Raw genomic sequence first — 14,909 nt, forward strand, 5'->3', positions numbered from 1 at the left:
CGCTGCCTGGCGGCCGTATTAGCCACGTAAGACATGCAGAGAGCCGGAGACGGAATCCTTCCTCTCTTGATATGGAATAGAGCGGAACTCGGCAACAGTCTTGGCCTTCTCTAGTTTTTGTGGTGAGAGGTGTTTTCAACATTGAAACACTTAGGCGGAAAGTGGCATATGTAGATACTGATGTAACAGGTTCCCATCTTGCCGCCGTGTACAGCGAACATGAAGCGTAAGTGTTTTGGGCTGTTTCCTTCAGCTGTCCTACGGCGTGTAAAGCACCAACCACAGTCGGATATGTTCTGGTACAAATGGCTCTGAGCACTATGAGACTTTACTTCTGAGGTCATCAGTCCCCTAGAACTTAGAACTACTTAAACTTAACTAACCTAAGAACATCATACACATCCATGCCCGAGGTAGGATTCGAACCTGCGACCGTAGTGGTTGCGCGGTTCCAGACTGTAGCGCCTAGAACCACTCGGCCACTCCGGCCGGCAAATGTTCTGGCAGCTGTCATTTAGTGCTTATCTTTCCTACCGCAGGCACCGAGACGCTGACGTCCACATGGCTTTACAGTGAGTTCGCTGAGCGTCTGTGTTCCTGGCATCACAACTTGGCAATGTATTTCATCTGTCTGCTTTTTCGAACCGCCTGTTGTGTATTGAGGTCTGTGACTTTATGGAATATGACTGAAATTTGCTTTAGGGATTGCATTACTTGTACAGCGAATTGATGATGAGGAATGAATTCCGCGCATCATTCCGGAGGAAACGATCAGTTACTCTCGCTTGTCGTACTGTTTAGAAGGTTAAGAATTCGTGGCTGCACCAGTTTTATATAAACTGTCATTCAGTCTGGTGTGTCCATGTATGTATTCTGCACCGATGTGTGGTTTGAGAAAGACATGTCCGAGCGAGCATTAGGTTTGGGTTGCTGTGTTTTATGATTTTTTTCTTAATCTTGTTGCTGTATTTTGGGCATACACGTGTGTACATTTAGTTTAACACGTGACATGTATTGACAGTTACGAATACGAACAACCACCTTCTGTATTAGGGAATACCTACAGTGAAAATTCGGGCCTACATGCCTGCTGGAACACTGCATCGTTATTATTAACATCACAGGCACTGCAACATCATATTTATCCGCCGGTACCAGGTAGCGATTTTCAGTTAAGATGTCGTACCCTGTACGGGAATTAATGTGTGTGTGATTACAGTTTGTGACGCAGGAGCGACAACATGTGGACTTCAGGGTGTGGCCGTGAGTGATGCACGGGTATCAAAAGCGGATAAGACGACCACTCGCGTGAAGCGGGAAACCCAGGTTCGAATTCCGGTCTGATACAAATTTTCACTGTCGTCATTTCCTTAGATAGCTAACGGTTGTTCATATTCGTAACTGTGAATGCGTTTCATGTATTTCGTAATGGCTGTACTCGCCACAGTATCTTTTCCTTGGACATGCAGGCATTACTGGCAAACAGCGAAAATTGGTTGTGAGGAACCATTTATGTGCTTTGCTCACTGGGCGTCTTGAGCTGTTAACCGCAAAAGCCTACACCTAGAGCTGTTCTAATTATACGAGAGATAAATCAGCGTTAATTTGCTGATTACTACCAAGAATACAACCATATGCTTGTATTCTATTGCCACCATAAACCAAGCTAAAACCTGTGTTTTTATAAATGGGCTGTTTCCCCACTATATACTGAAAATGCAAGTAAGCTACATTTAGAGCCGTCTTAGGATAAGAAGCTTACTTTACGAGAGTTGTAAGTGCTATCCTGTGACAAACGGCTGTTGCCTTAGTTGTCAAAAGTTTCAGTCAAGTGATGGACTGGCACGTCTAACAAGTCTGATGTATCATTGTTATTGATTCAATTTATCGTAATCCGTGTCGTAGTTGTACTGTCTGATGAACATATGCTGATAATATAGGCGATATCAGTGATTGGAAAGATCGAGTCACTAACAAGTGTTTTAATTTCTGTCTACATGTGTAGTTAATTGCTTGAGCCTATTTGTTGTGTTTTACGAGCCTCGGATTGGCAACGTAATAGGAGGGGACAAGAGCCTTTGGCAATCAGCCCCCAAAGCTTCTTAGGAACAATAGCCAAGTTTTAAAGGTAAGGGTGCTTGGAGGGGACGGCAATCTGGGCACTTACCGCCAGGAGGAGTTTATGGGTCTCGTATTGTCCACCATGGCGCCGTTAAGGCATGAGCGCTAAGATTCCACAAACGTAGCATTGTGCACATCAGAACTCTAGCCAAAAAGGCCAATATAATGAATTATTTTTACAAGTCAGCCCTCTGCTCAAAAACAGCTTTATGGAATGTTTTCGCTTTTCCTAGAAAACTGGAGGATGCTAGGCTAGGCGTTACAGTTTGGAACCGCGCGTCCGCTACGGTCGCAGGTTCGAATCCTACCTCGGGCATGGATGTGTGTGGTGTCCTTAGGTTAGTTAGGTTTAAGTAGTTCTAAGTTCTAGGGGACTGATAACCTCAGAAGTTAAGTCCCATAGTGCTCAGAGCCATTTGAACCATTTTTGGTACTAGGCTAGTTGAGAGATATTCATCTCTGCTCTCACATGGGAAGCTCAACTGCTGTTTATTGTTGAAAATTTTTTTCCCACTATGGGGGCCGAAGTGCCACCTCTGGGGGCCAGATAGCTCATTGGGTGCTCTAAAAAGTGGGAGTTTAGGACGCCATTTTCTACAAGACTCAGACGTGGGAGGAAACCCCAATTCGGCGATGTAAGAAAACATCTGAGAAGTGGAAGTTTTTAACTCTGTTTTCGTAAGATTTTACACAAGGGAAGACAGCTCATTGGATTACTCAAAAAACGTTTGCGTTGTGGAGCGTTGGCTCGGTATTTTTTTTTTTAATATAGCTTTGGGCAATATTAATCATAGGGCAATACTTGTCATAGGTGAGGTACCTTTAACGCGGGTTTTTATGCCGAGCAGAGAGAATTTTTTGGGCACAGTGTTTTTGAGAAGGGGAGGAACAGAAACTCTCGATCGGAATGTGGGAGAGGACGCACGGACTTCGGGGACGCGGCAAAAGGCAGGCTATTCTTTTTTCTTTAAGCCTCAGCCCATCACACAGCTGCTGATGGATACTAGTTCGCAGGGGACGTGGCACTATGGAAGACTCGATTTTCCAGCTTCTCAGCTGAGGTGAGAGTATGTGGCAGCATAGGCTACCTGGAAGGCAGAGCAGTTGGTGTTTCTCCGTGCAACAGTTTAAACTTGATCGTGTTCCGTAATTTAACACCTGGTCCGATATTTGAGAATTCATCCGTGACCGAGCAGGGTTTTTTCATATGCATGTGGATTTAGCACGTCTCCCTGGCACGATCGGGGCAATCACTGCACAGTCACCGGCACTTATTGTTTTTCGAGAGCGACCTGTTGAGATGATGATCACTCCTATCCCACTTGTTCTTTGTGGCCTGTGCCAAGTCAACAGCTCTGGTTTTAAGTTTGTTTCAGTGGTCGCAGTTGTTAGTTGCTTTCACTTTGTATTTATTAATCATGTTAGTGTGTAAGTATTCATTTCTCAGAATGGTTCAAATGGCTCTGAGCACTATGGGACTTTACTTCTGAGGTCATCAGTCTCCTAGAACTTAGAACTACTTAAACCTAACCAACCTAAGGACATCACACACATCCATGCCCGAGGCAGGATTCGAACCTGGGACCGTAGCGGTCTTGCGGTTCCAGACTGCAGCGCCTAGAACCGCACGGCAACTCCGCCCGGCATTGATTTCTCGTTTATGTATGTGTTCACAAGGAATTGTTGTAATAGAATGCTATCAAATTGGGCCTAGATTTTTAATTCAGTAGTTAGATGAACCCCCTTATACACTCCTGGAAATGGAAAAAAGAACACATTGACATCGGTGTGTCAGACCCATCATACTTGCTCCGGACACTGCGAGAGGGCTGTACAAGCAATGATCACACGCACGGCACAGCGGACACACCAGGAACCGCGGTGTTGGCCGTCGAATGGCGCTAGCTGCGCAGCATTTGTGCACCGCCGCCGTCAGTGTCAGCCATTTTGCCGTGGCATACGGAGTTCCATCGCAGTCTTTAACACTGGTAGCATGCCGCGACAGCGTGGACGTGAACCGTATGTGCAGTTGACGGACTTTGAGCGAGGGCGTATAGTGGGCATGCGAGAGGCCGGGTGGACGTACCGCCGAATTGCTCAACACGTGGGGCGTGAGGTCTCCACAGTACATCGATGTTGTCGCCAGTGGTCGGCGGAAGGTGCACGTGCCCGTCGACCTGGGACCGGACCGCAGCGACGCACGGATGCACGCCAAGGCCGTAGGATCGTACGCAGTGCCATAGGGGACCGCACCGCCACTTCCCAGCAAATTAGGGACACTGTTGCTCCTGGGGTATCGGCGAGGACCATTCGCAACCGTCTCCATGAAGCTGGGCTACGGTCCCGCACACCGTTAGGCTGTCTTCCGCTCACGCCCCAACATCGTGCAGCCCGCCTCCAGTGGTGTCGCGACAGGCGTGAATGGAGGGACGAATGGAGACGTGTCGTCTTCAGCGATGAGAGTCGCTTCTGCCTTGGTGCCAATGATGGTCGTATGCGTGTTTGGCGCCGTGCAGGGGAGCGCCACAATCAGGACTGCATACGACCGAGGCACACAGAGCCAACACCCGGCATCATGGTGTGGGGAGCGATCTCCTACACTGGCCGTACACCTCTGGTGATCGTCGAGGGGACACTGAATAGTGCACGGTATATCCAAACCGTCATCGAACCCATCGTTCTACCATTCCTAGACCGGCAAGGGAACTTGCTGTTCCAACAGGACAATGCACGTCCGCATGTATCCCGTGCCACCCAACGTGCTCTAGAAGGTGTAAGTCAACTACCCTGGCCAGCAAGATCTCCGGATCTGTCGCCCATTGAGCATGTTTGGGACTGGATGAAGCGTCGTCTCACGCGGTCTGCGCGTCCAGCACGAACGCTGGTCCAACTGAGGCGCCAGTTGGAAATGGCATGGCAAGCCGTTCCACAGGACTACATCCAGCATCTCTACGATCGTCTCCATGGGAGAATAGCAGCCTGCATTGCTGCGAAAGGTGGATATACACTGTACTAGTGCCGACATTGTGCATGCTCTGTTGCCTGTGTCTATGTGCCTGTGGTTCTGTCAGTGTGATCATGTGATGTATCTGACCCCAGGAATGTGTCCATAAAGTTTCCCCTTCCTGGGACAATGAATTCACGGTGTTCTTATTTCAATTTCCAGGAGTGTAGTTATTAAACGTGTGATGCTACTCGTAATAATCAATACCTCGGACTCATGTACGAGGGGCATTCCGTTCGTACTGTTTAACAGGTGGTGTGACAGATTCAGTAGGAGTGACCTGTGTCTCGGTTGGTCCATCGGGTGCAGATTATAACAGCCAAAAGGTTAGGTTGTAACGATATCGCCAGTAGAGTTAATAAACATCGAATGAATGCTCTAGGTTAAAAGTTAGTGTACCTTAGTGAGCAGCCGCTAGTGACGACTAATTCATAGCAACTATTACTACTAATTGGGTACATGGTAATGTCTGTGTTACGTACAAACTGACTCCACTATCGACGTTGTTTGTTAATTGTAACTGATGGTCACCGTTAACCTGTATATTAATCAGTAGCAGTAGGTGCTCGGGTTTGTACGGAATGGTATACCTTGATTACCCACTCAATGATAATGAATTGAAGCGCATTGTCTACCTTGGCCTTTTATATTCTTTGATTCCAGAATTTTACTTTCTTGAAGTATTCAGTTAACTGTGATCAGGGAATGTATCGTTGAACAAAAATTTTTAAATCGTTGTTTAATCGCATTTTTTGTGATGTGTTTTTAATACGAATGTTGTCATCCAGTTGTGTTATTAGTCGGAGTGAGGAGGACGTCAAAATCTACAATAGATAACATTCGTTGTACATATCTCTGTTTCACAACAAAATCGCTTTTACCTCCCATTTATCTACCACGCTCAACCATTCCGACATTAGCGTGCTCGCTGATAGCCACATGAAGCTGGTGGACCTCGGTCAAGTTCTGATGTATGTGGAAGGCTTCACTCTGAAGACGTTAACGGGCAAAATTCTCTTGACATTCAGATGAGCGAAAATTGCGTACTTCGGAAATTTGAAATTGAGGGACTGAATAAAAGAACTGTTACAGCACAGCTTATTCTCATGCTCAAAATTCCAGCGCTCCACTCCCCTATCATATCGTGTACACGACTTAAAGGTCGTGCCTCATGGTTCATACATTACCCTAGAGGAAACAGTCTGAGGCATAAAATGTATACGAAAACTAAATAGCACTTTTTTCGTAGAAGTGTGTTTAAAAACGTTCAGTAACGAGAATCTGTAGCAGCATAAATGCAGAAAACAAACGTAAGGACATCGTCCCCCACAAGAACAACATAATACGTCAGTTTCTTCGGAGAACTCAACATGAAGGAGTTACTTTCTCATTAATAAGACGTAGAACTTCAACGTGCACAACAAATCAGAAATCAAAAACCAGAACAATTGTGCGATTTATAGAACATAATCATGCTACACTCCAAAGGAATGGAAGAAAGGGAAAGAAGCTGTTGCAATTGCACCTAGATGCACATACTCGAGTTGTTATGGTACTCAGTCATCGTGGGAAGTGGATGACTACGTCCGAAACAGGACGTTCGTTCTGACGGTTCACGGTATACTCCCTAACAAAAATAATTTATTCTCAAGTCAGCAATTACTCGCACCTCATGTATAATAATATAGAATATGCAGTAGAAGATCTAAACAGTTCCATTATGTTCCACATTAAAGTAATGTACAAATCTAGCTTATCAGAATGAAACTTCAGTATACATACATGAGACGGAGAAGGAAAAATTCACCTATAAATCGCAAAGGAATTTTATGTGCCATCGTTATTTTAATAGCTTTGCTACCAAGTACTGGAAATAATACAAGAAATTTTAATAGTGATATTTCTCGGCCTTTATCGTATAATGTTTACGTCATTCATGAATTGAATTACAGATTCGTATCACTGATATATGGCTAAATATTTCTATCAATAATGACAGTTTATTTATTTAGCTAGTTACATGTTCCATAGACCATTTGAACGATTCTTTGATCGAAATGATGTGGAGCGAGTAATTTTAGAGGGTATGTTTACCTGATATTTTAACAATAATGATCACTTAAGTTTGGAGTCCTAATCATTCAACTATACTTAAAACTAGTTCTTTTACTGGCTACCATTTTTTAAATGAAAGTTCTTCCATGACTTTATGTCAGCTTTAAGACTTGCTTTGCTGCCTGTCAGACTGATGCATTCACTGAGTGGACCAAAAAATATGAAGTTTTTTTCATTTTAAGCTTGGAGCTATAAATGAAATAAGAACTTCCGAAAAACTAATAATCTCTGAGCTCTAACGACAATTCGAATACAATAATTTTATGAAACAGAATTTCTTTTGGACCAAGAGAAATTACCACAGTAGGTTCACACCAAAAAAAGGGTACAGCCAATAGATACTTGTATTTGTGGACGTTGGGTACAAGTCTGAGATGAAGTGTTTAGCACAGAAGGGTATCAAAACGGTCAAAAGACTGATCTAAAAGAAAGTGGAATCAGAACATGTTAGAATGAAGTATTCGCTAAAGTATCTGAAAATATATTTTGGTAAATCTATTTTAATAATATTATTTAAATGCAGAGCCCCAAGTGGTACAAAATAAGATGTGAGACGGAAACATTTCTTAATAATCACATATTATATGCTCCAAAAAGTGAATCACCTATGAACTCATGGAAGAGCCTTCTCAGGGAATCAACTAGGGTGGAATTTCCAAACTAGTCCGTCATGCCTTGCCGTTGTTCATATCCTTAAGGTCACAGTCTTGATGGTTTACTTTGTAGGGGATAAATGTGCATGGACCGTTCAGCAACCTACAATGCAGACACAGTAGTGGGTCAAAGTCTGCAACCTTATCGACTAAATGTACCACTGGTGGGACAAAGACTGACTGATCGTGAAATGACAATGCTGACTGAAAGATGGGTGGCTCTGCTGGTACGTGATAGCATTGCAGCTGGTCAGCCTTAGGGCTGATTACATGTTTCGCCAAGGTCTTCGGCCATGGAAAGCTAGCGTGCGTTTCCAGGTATTGTCAGAGGCTCTACTGATACGTAAAGCTTCAAGCGACTTCTGTCTTCCGCCCTAGTCCTTTCTCAGTGTAGGCTGGCTGTACACACAATAACATGGACATTTGAATTCCTGTTGTCCTAATACTTTTTATTTTGGAGAATTGCAAGTTCAAGAATGAAAAGACAGCACGTTTTAAAGAGGACTTAAACAAAATTGAAAGTAACGTAATAGCATTTTAGAAGCGTGGCCAATAAAATAAAGAACAAATAGAATTAAAATCAGGACGTATCCTTTGGCGACTTTATTCCAAACAACAAAATTTAATCCAGTGTTCAAAATAATAAGACTTATTAAAAAAAACCGAGTGAGGTGGCGCAGTGGGTAGCACACTGGACTCGCATTCGGGAGGACGACGGTTCAATCCCGTCTCCAACCATACTGATTTAGGTTTTCCGTGATTTCCCTATATCGTTTCAGGCAAATGCCGGGATGGTTCCTTTGAAAGGGCACGGCCGATTTCCTTCCCAATCCTTCCCTAACCCGAGCTTGCGCTCCGTCTCTAATGACCTCGTTGTCGACGGGACGTTAAACACTAACTACCTACCTACCTTATTTTAAAAATAAACAATAGAATTTCAATGGAAATCATTCAAATCTAAGCACCAATGTGGTCACATACAAATGACGAACTTGAATACTTCTAAGAAGAATTACAGAAGATAAATTACAACAAAACCCACTAGAAAATCATTACGTGGAATTTTAATCTGAAGGTAGAGCGGCAACAGAAACGTGATAGGATAGGCAGAATTATATAAAATTATTCGGATATATCTGCAACTGAGCAACAGTTAAAAGCAGTAAGAATCTGAAGAAGATTAAACAGAAATTTGTAATGGGTCGGTATCGTATCTCAGCGGATGCAATGGCAGACAGGAAAATAACTAACACGAGAGAGAAGATTGTACAAACGTTCGATAACATATTTAAGTATCTGTGTAATTCAAGAGATGAATCAGAAACACTGATGGCCAATCATAAAAGTAATGATATTTCTAAAGTAACAGTAGCTTAGGTGTACAATGTGATTAGAAGCGTGAACAAGGAAACGCCGGCCGAGCGGTTCTAGGCGCTTCAGTCCGGAACCGCGCTGCTGCTACGGTCGCAGTTTCGAATCCTGCCTCGGGCATGGATGTGTGTGATGTTCTTAGGTTAGTTAGGTGTAAGTAGTTCTAAGTCTAGGCGACTGATGACCTCAGATGTTAAGTCCCATAGTGATCAGAGCCATTTGAACCATTTCTCAGATTTGTATGATCCACCATTTGGTGTTCGTTCAATGAGTTTGATCAAGAACTACATACAAGTCGTTTCTTGTAGACAATATTTGTAACACAAAGCTAAAAGAATCATGCTGTAAGTCACTATCACGTCCCGCACCAGTGCTGCAAACGATTACCAGAAAAAATTTTGTAATGCCATTTGTTGGTAAATTTTCTACCGAAAGTGGTAGTTTTCTGAAGAGAAACAAGTATTCAGTGAACTGTTACACCAGGGAGATAGTACGAAAAATTTACGTAACCGTAAAGACTAGCAGATCAGCCAATAAACAAAAGCAGGAGAGTGTAGCTCATACTACATAACAAAAACAGTTAGAACAAACTGCACCAGACAAAGAAAATCACAGGACCTAGAACATGCAGAAAGCAGGTGTCAACTTTTCGCACCATTGTGTGGAAAGCAACCACTATTATCCAGTACAGGTAAAAATATTGCATTCTGGACACAATGGGCAGAAACTTTCGCTGCCTAAAGACCAAGCAGCGCTACGAGAATCATCCTGATGAAGTACTGAATGAGCAAGCAGTCACCAGTTACTATACTATTCTTTATGCCTCCGAATCTAATTACTCCCTCCACTTTTGTTACATTGATACGCTAATCAAATACTTATTTTAATTTTCTATGACTGAATATGTAATTTACTGTATTCAATGAGGGCAATTCATTTATTTGATGATTATACATTTTTTGCTGTTTATGTCTGTACGAGTATGCACGACAACATCTTTGTCAGTTGTTGTAGAAAGTGGGTTAATAGTCCTAAACCTAGGTCGCTAAAGTAAATAGTGAAGAAAGTGGGAGAAACATTTTTTCTTCATGTAACTTTGTTGTTTTGTCCAGATTGTACGGTGGGCCTCTTTTGACAATAAACTTCAACAAATGAAAGAACATATTAGAACTAGTTTGATGGCAAACTTGAAAATAAGTTGCAAAAAATTTAAATTAATAGACACCTGCCATACAGAATATCAAAAAATTCAAATCAAAGTCCCGAGTTCGAGTCTCGGTCGGGCACACAGTTTTAATCTGCCAGGAAGTTTCATATCAGCGCACACTCCACTGCAGAGTGAAAATCTAATTCTTCAAACCTCCCCCAGGCTGTGGCTAAGCCATGTCTCCGCAATATCCTTTCTTTCAGGAGTGCTGGTTCTGCAAGGTTCGCAGGAGAGCTTCCGTAAAGTTTGGAAGGTAGGAGACGAGGTACTGGCAGAAGTAAAGCTGTGAGTACCGGGCGTGAGTCGTGCTTTGGTAGCTCAGATGGTAGAGCTCTTGCCCGCGAAAGGCATAGGTCCCGAGTTCGAGTCTCGGTCGGGCACACAGTTTTAATCTCCCAGTAAGTTTCAAGTTTCAATTCAAATTATAACGAAGTCGTAGAACCAGCAGGTAATTTTTTATATTGAGAGGAGCTGAAGAAAGTTACTGGACAGACACAAATAGAAAAACAGAAGACGGAAAAATAATCTCAGGTACCTTTGGTAAATTAAACAGAGTCCTGAAAACTGTGCTTCGAATGTGCCTCAAACGGAATTTTTACAACCAGTGTGTATTAGCTGCTATGGTGTAGCGTAGTGATACACGAACCTTACATCCGAAAACGACTGAGAAACTGACGGTTGGTCAGCGAGTACTAGTAGAGAGCGATGCAGTTTGGAAATTACTAAGAGAGACAGGAAACATACTAAGGTATCAAGGAACAAGATTTAACTGAATACAGGACTATGAGTATAGTGTAAATGATATGGCGAGAGGTGGAACATACTGCTAGCCGAATGGGTCATATATAAACAGTCTCTGCTCGATTCTAAGAGACAAAAGGAAAACTCCAAGACTGTGACGTAATTGATAGTGAATAAATGGCATTAGGAAACAAGCAAGAGCAACATGGATGCATGTACAGGGTGGTCAGAAACTGTCTTAAAAGGTGTTGCAGGGGAGGTTGTACTGAGAAATAATTTGTAAGAAAAAAATCGGTATGTTGCACCATTTATGAGTTATTTAGCATTGGAATTAGCCAATGAGGTCGCTGCTCGCGCAAAATTAAGTAGCTTGCCAGAGATGGTGTTGCTAATCGTATTCTTCGTTTGGTTTCTTCAAACAAACAAACATAGCTTCTGCGCACCTCATTTAAATTTATCACTTTCGAAAATGGCACATTTCAATATGTAATAAGTATTTCAACAAGTGATAGCTCACATAGCCGTAGATGTCTGTGCATTACCGCTTTCTAGTTCGGCAAATGCTTGAATTTGCGCGCGAGACGACTGGATTGGCTAACCTCAATGCTAAATAACTCGAAGACTTCGCCACGTATCGTTTTTTTCCTGAACATTTATTTCTCAGCACAACATGCCTTGCAGCAAGCTTACAACCTTTACGGGGTGTTTCTGGCCACCCTTTATGTGAAGCCCGTAATGCATGGATAAGCCTGATTATGGCCTTATGGTGTGGAGACTAAAGGCACTATTACGGAACGCAACTTACGTAGTGTGTTCTTCAATTGAAATCACTTGTCCTACGTACCAGCACCAGGCAGCACCCTCAAAAATCTGTATTCTCTGCCGCACAAAGCCATGCTTAGAATTTAAGGGGTTGGTTAGCCACGTTGTAGGCTGAAGGATACGAATCTCCATTGCAACAGTGAAAAACACGCCCAATAAGTAACTCAATCGTTGATCTTTTATTTGGGATGAACAGTGAGCATTGTGAAACATTAGGACACTTGTAAACGAAGAAATACTCTCTAACATGGAACCTGGAAATGTGCCTGAAGTATCTAAATTCCCAGTAACGGATTCTTATAATCAGAAAGCAATTGACAAGTAACTGGCAAAACAATTGCTCAAAAACTTCCAAGCTGTGCAGTAATTCATCGAATAGCTTCCGCAGGTCTATGGTTTACTAAGACAAAACATCTAGAACAAAAAACTGTAAGACTGACATATCGAAAATTCAAGGTCAGCTCTCACAAGACCTATAGAAGTATCACACTCTACCTGTCTGCCCGACGAAAAAAAAAGAAAAAGTAGCAACCAAATGGGCTTCAAGAGCATTGGGATACAAAGAGAAACAGTATTCTTTTTAGATCAGTTTTCAATCAGTCTCTCCAGTTGTGGTCAGCAACAAACGAAGTGGCTAGGTATAGTTGGTTGTTTGTGTTTCTAAAAATATAATTTGGCAACCAGATTACCATTAGAGATCAAAGCAGTATTTTATTGTACATTTGCGTCATGTTTCATACAGCACGATTAGATGAGTTTTTCCCCATAATGTTTATTATCAGCAAACTGACATATTTTGATAAGAATATTACAATGTGGAGATCACAGCACTATTTTGTTGCATACATTTATCATGTTTCATATAGCACTGCAATAAAATTTTATCCCAAAACGTTATTCACCGCATGAATACTTGTGTGCTTCTGTATGGTTCATAGTCTCCAGCTCTCTAAGTTTTTTATGTCGTATAAGATAACTGAAAATTTGTATTACTGCCGGAATATGTCTTTTGTTAAACATATGTATGTTCGTACTAAAAGATCTATTCGGATATTGTATCATTTTGAAATCTGTGAACTAATGTATGTCCATATACACCGATGAAACAGAACATTATGACCACTTTCTTAATAGGTTGTTTGTCCGTAACTGGAACGAAATACATCACTTTTTCTGCGCATCAACGATCTGGGAGTTTGTGTCTAGGCTTGTGGAAGAGACATATGTCATTAGATGTCTACGCACATGTCATGTAATTCGCTTAAATAAGGCCCGCTTATTTGCGTACGCCGTGATGGCGCTCGATAGCGACCCAGATGGGTTCTACAGAATTTACATCAAGCGAATTTGGTAGCCAATACATCAATGCGAGTTCGCTATAACGCTCCTCAAACCACTGTAGCAAAGTTCTGGCTCCTTGACACGGGCAATTATACTGCTAAAAGACGACATCGGCTTCGGGGAAGACATCAAGCTTGAAGGGATGCAAGTAGTTGCAGCAGTCAGCGCATCTTCGATTATTACCATGTAAGCGCAGGAGAATGTCTCCCATAGCGTAACAGTTCTCCCACCAGCTTGCGTTCATGGCGCGCTGCACGTTTCGAGCCGCCGTTCACCTCTATGACGGCGTTTGTGGAGACAACAAGCAACCTAGTGTAGCAAAAAATTGTTCCGTTGATCGACTGTGGAATCCCGAAGGTCCCGGACCCATTGCAATCGTAATTGACGACATCGTTGGGTCAACATGTGAACTCGTAGGCGTGGTCTACTGCGAAGCTCCATGTTCAATACTGTACGATGAAAGGCTTGCTTCGAAGCACCTGAGTGTGCACCAGCATTGTGCTCTATCGGTAGAGATGCCATAGCTCACCATCTACCCTACTTTACAGAGCAGAGAAGCCTCCGACCCCACATTCTGTGTAGAGTCGTGGACGAGCAACCATTTAGCGCCTAGTGGTAGTTTCGCTGTCTTATTCCGTAGATGCTCACGACAGTAGCACATGAACATTCGACTAGCTCGCAGGATTATTCATTCAAAGGCTCTGTCCTTTGTCAAAGTCAGTTATCAGAGGATTTCTCCCTATGCAGCCTTCGGTGCCTGCAACCCCACCAGGCGGCAAACAACGTCGCGGTGGCAGTGTCCATATGTTCTGGTCCATCAGTGTTGTTGTACGGACAAATTATGAAAGCAAATGGATTAGTTTTACCAAGGTGTGTCAAAAACTATTTAGACATACAACTTGAAACAAAATGTGGATTTCATCCGCAGACACTCGAGCATTTGAGTTGCTATTGGAGCTTTCGTATACAGTAAACAGAAGGAAACGGTAACAGGAAACCTTAATAGAAAGAGATATTTGACAAGACGCTTCACACAATGACCTTTGAGAACATACCGTAGGCGTTGACACTTGACGGAACGAGTAGGGTCGTCAGCAAAAATGTGGGTATCGTGTGGAGACCGAAGCTGGTGAACACCATGGCCGGCCGATCGCGTGGCTGGTAAAGGCAAGGCGCACCGACTGAGTGCAACTCACACAGACCGGCGGCGTGAACGTGGTTGCTATCTTCGCGATAAGTAAACCTGTCGCGGGTTGCTTCACGTCAGTCACGCTAGTCGTCTACGTAGTGAGAGTCTTACTGCACTAACGTCACCTCGTCGTATTCAGTCCTTTTCGGCTGAGGCGATGTTAATGTGAAGTTTATGAGAATTCATTCTCAGTACTACGAGGGTCACTCCAAAAGAAATGCACACTATTTTCTGAAAATCAATCTTTTATTCTACATGTTTGGAAGTTTTACAGTGTGTAGGTACATCCTACATCCTTTAGGAACAATATTTTCATTTCTCCACATAATTCCCATCCCTCTCAAC

At 42.9% G+C, this 14,909-nt stretch overlaps 1 protein-coding gene across 1 annotated transcript in view; it reads right to left on the reverse strand.

Moving 5' to 3' along the window:
* The window catches only part of LOC126267978 (serine protease 33-like), a 143,389-nt gene extending 128,734 nt beyond the window's left edge, over nucleotides 1-14,655 (reverse strand). The window contains exon 1 of the mRNA XM_049973325.1: nucleotides 14,431-14,655. Within this exon, the coding sequence (XP_049829282.1) occupies nucleotides 14,431-14,515 (85 nt within the window). The 5' untranslated portion in view covers nucleotides 14,516-14,655. The remainder of the gene's footprint in view (nucleotides 1-14,430) is intronic.
* Between the last annotated feature and the right edge of the window lie 254 nt (nucleotides 14,656-14,909).

This window comes from Schistocerca gregaria, chromosome 4 (genome assembly GCF_023897955.1).
Source record: "Schistocerca gregaria isolate iqSchGreg1 chromosome 4, iqSchGreg1.2, whole genome shotgun sequence".
NCBI classification, from domain to species: domain Eukaryota; kingdom Metazoa; phylum Arthropoda; class Insecta; order Orthoptera; family Acrididae; genus Schistocerca; species Schistocerca gregaria.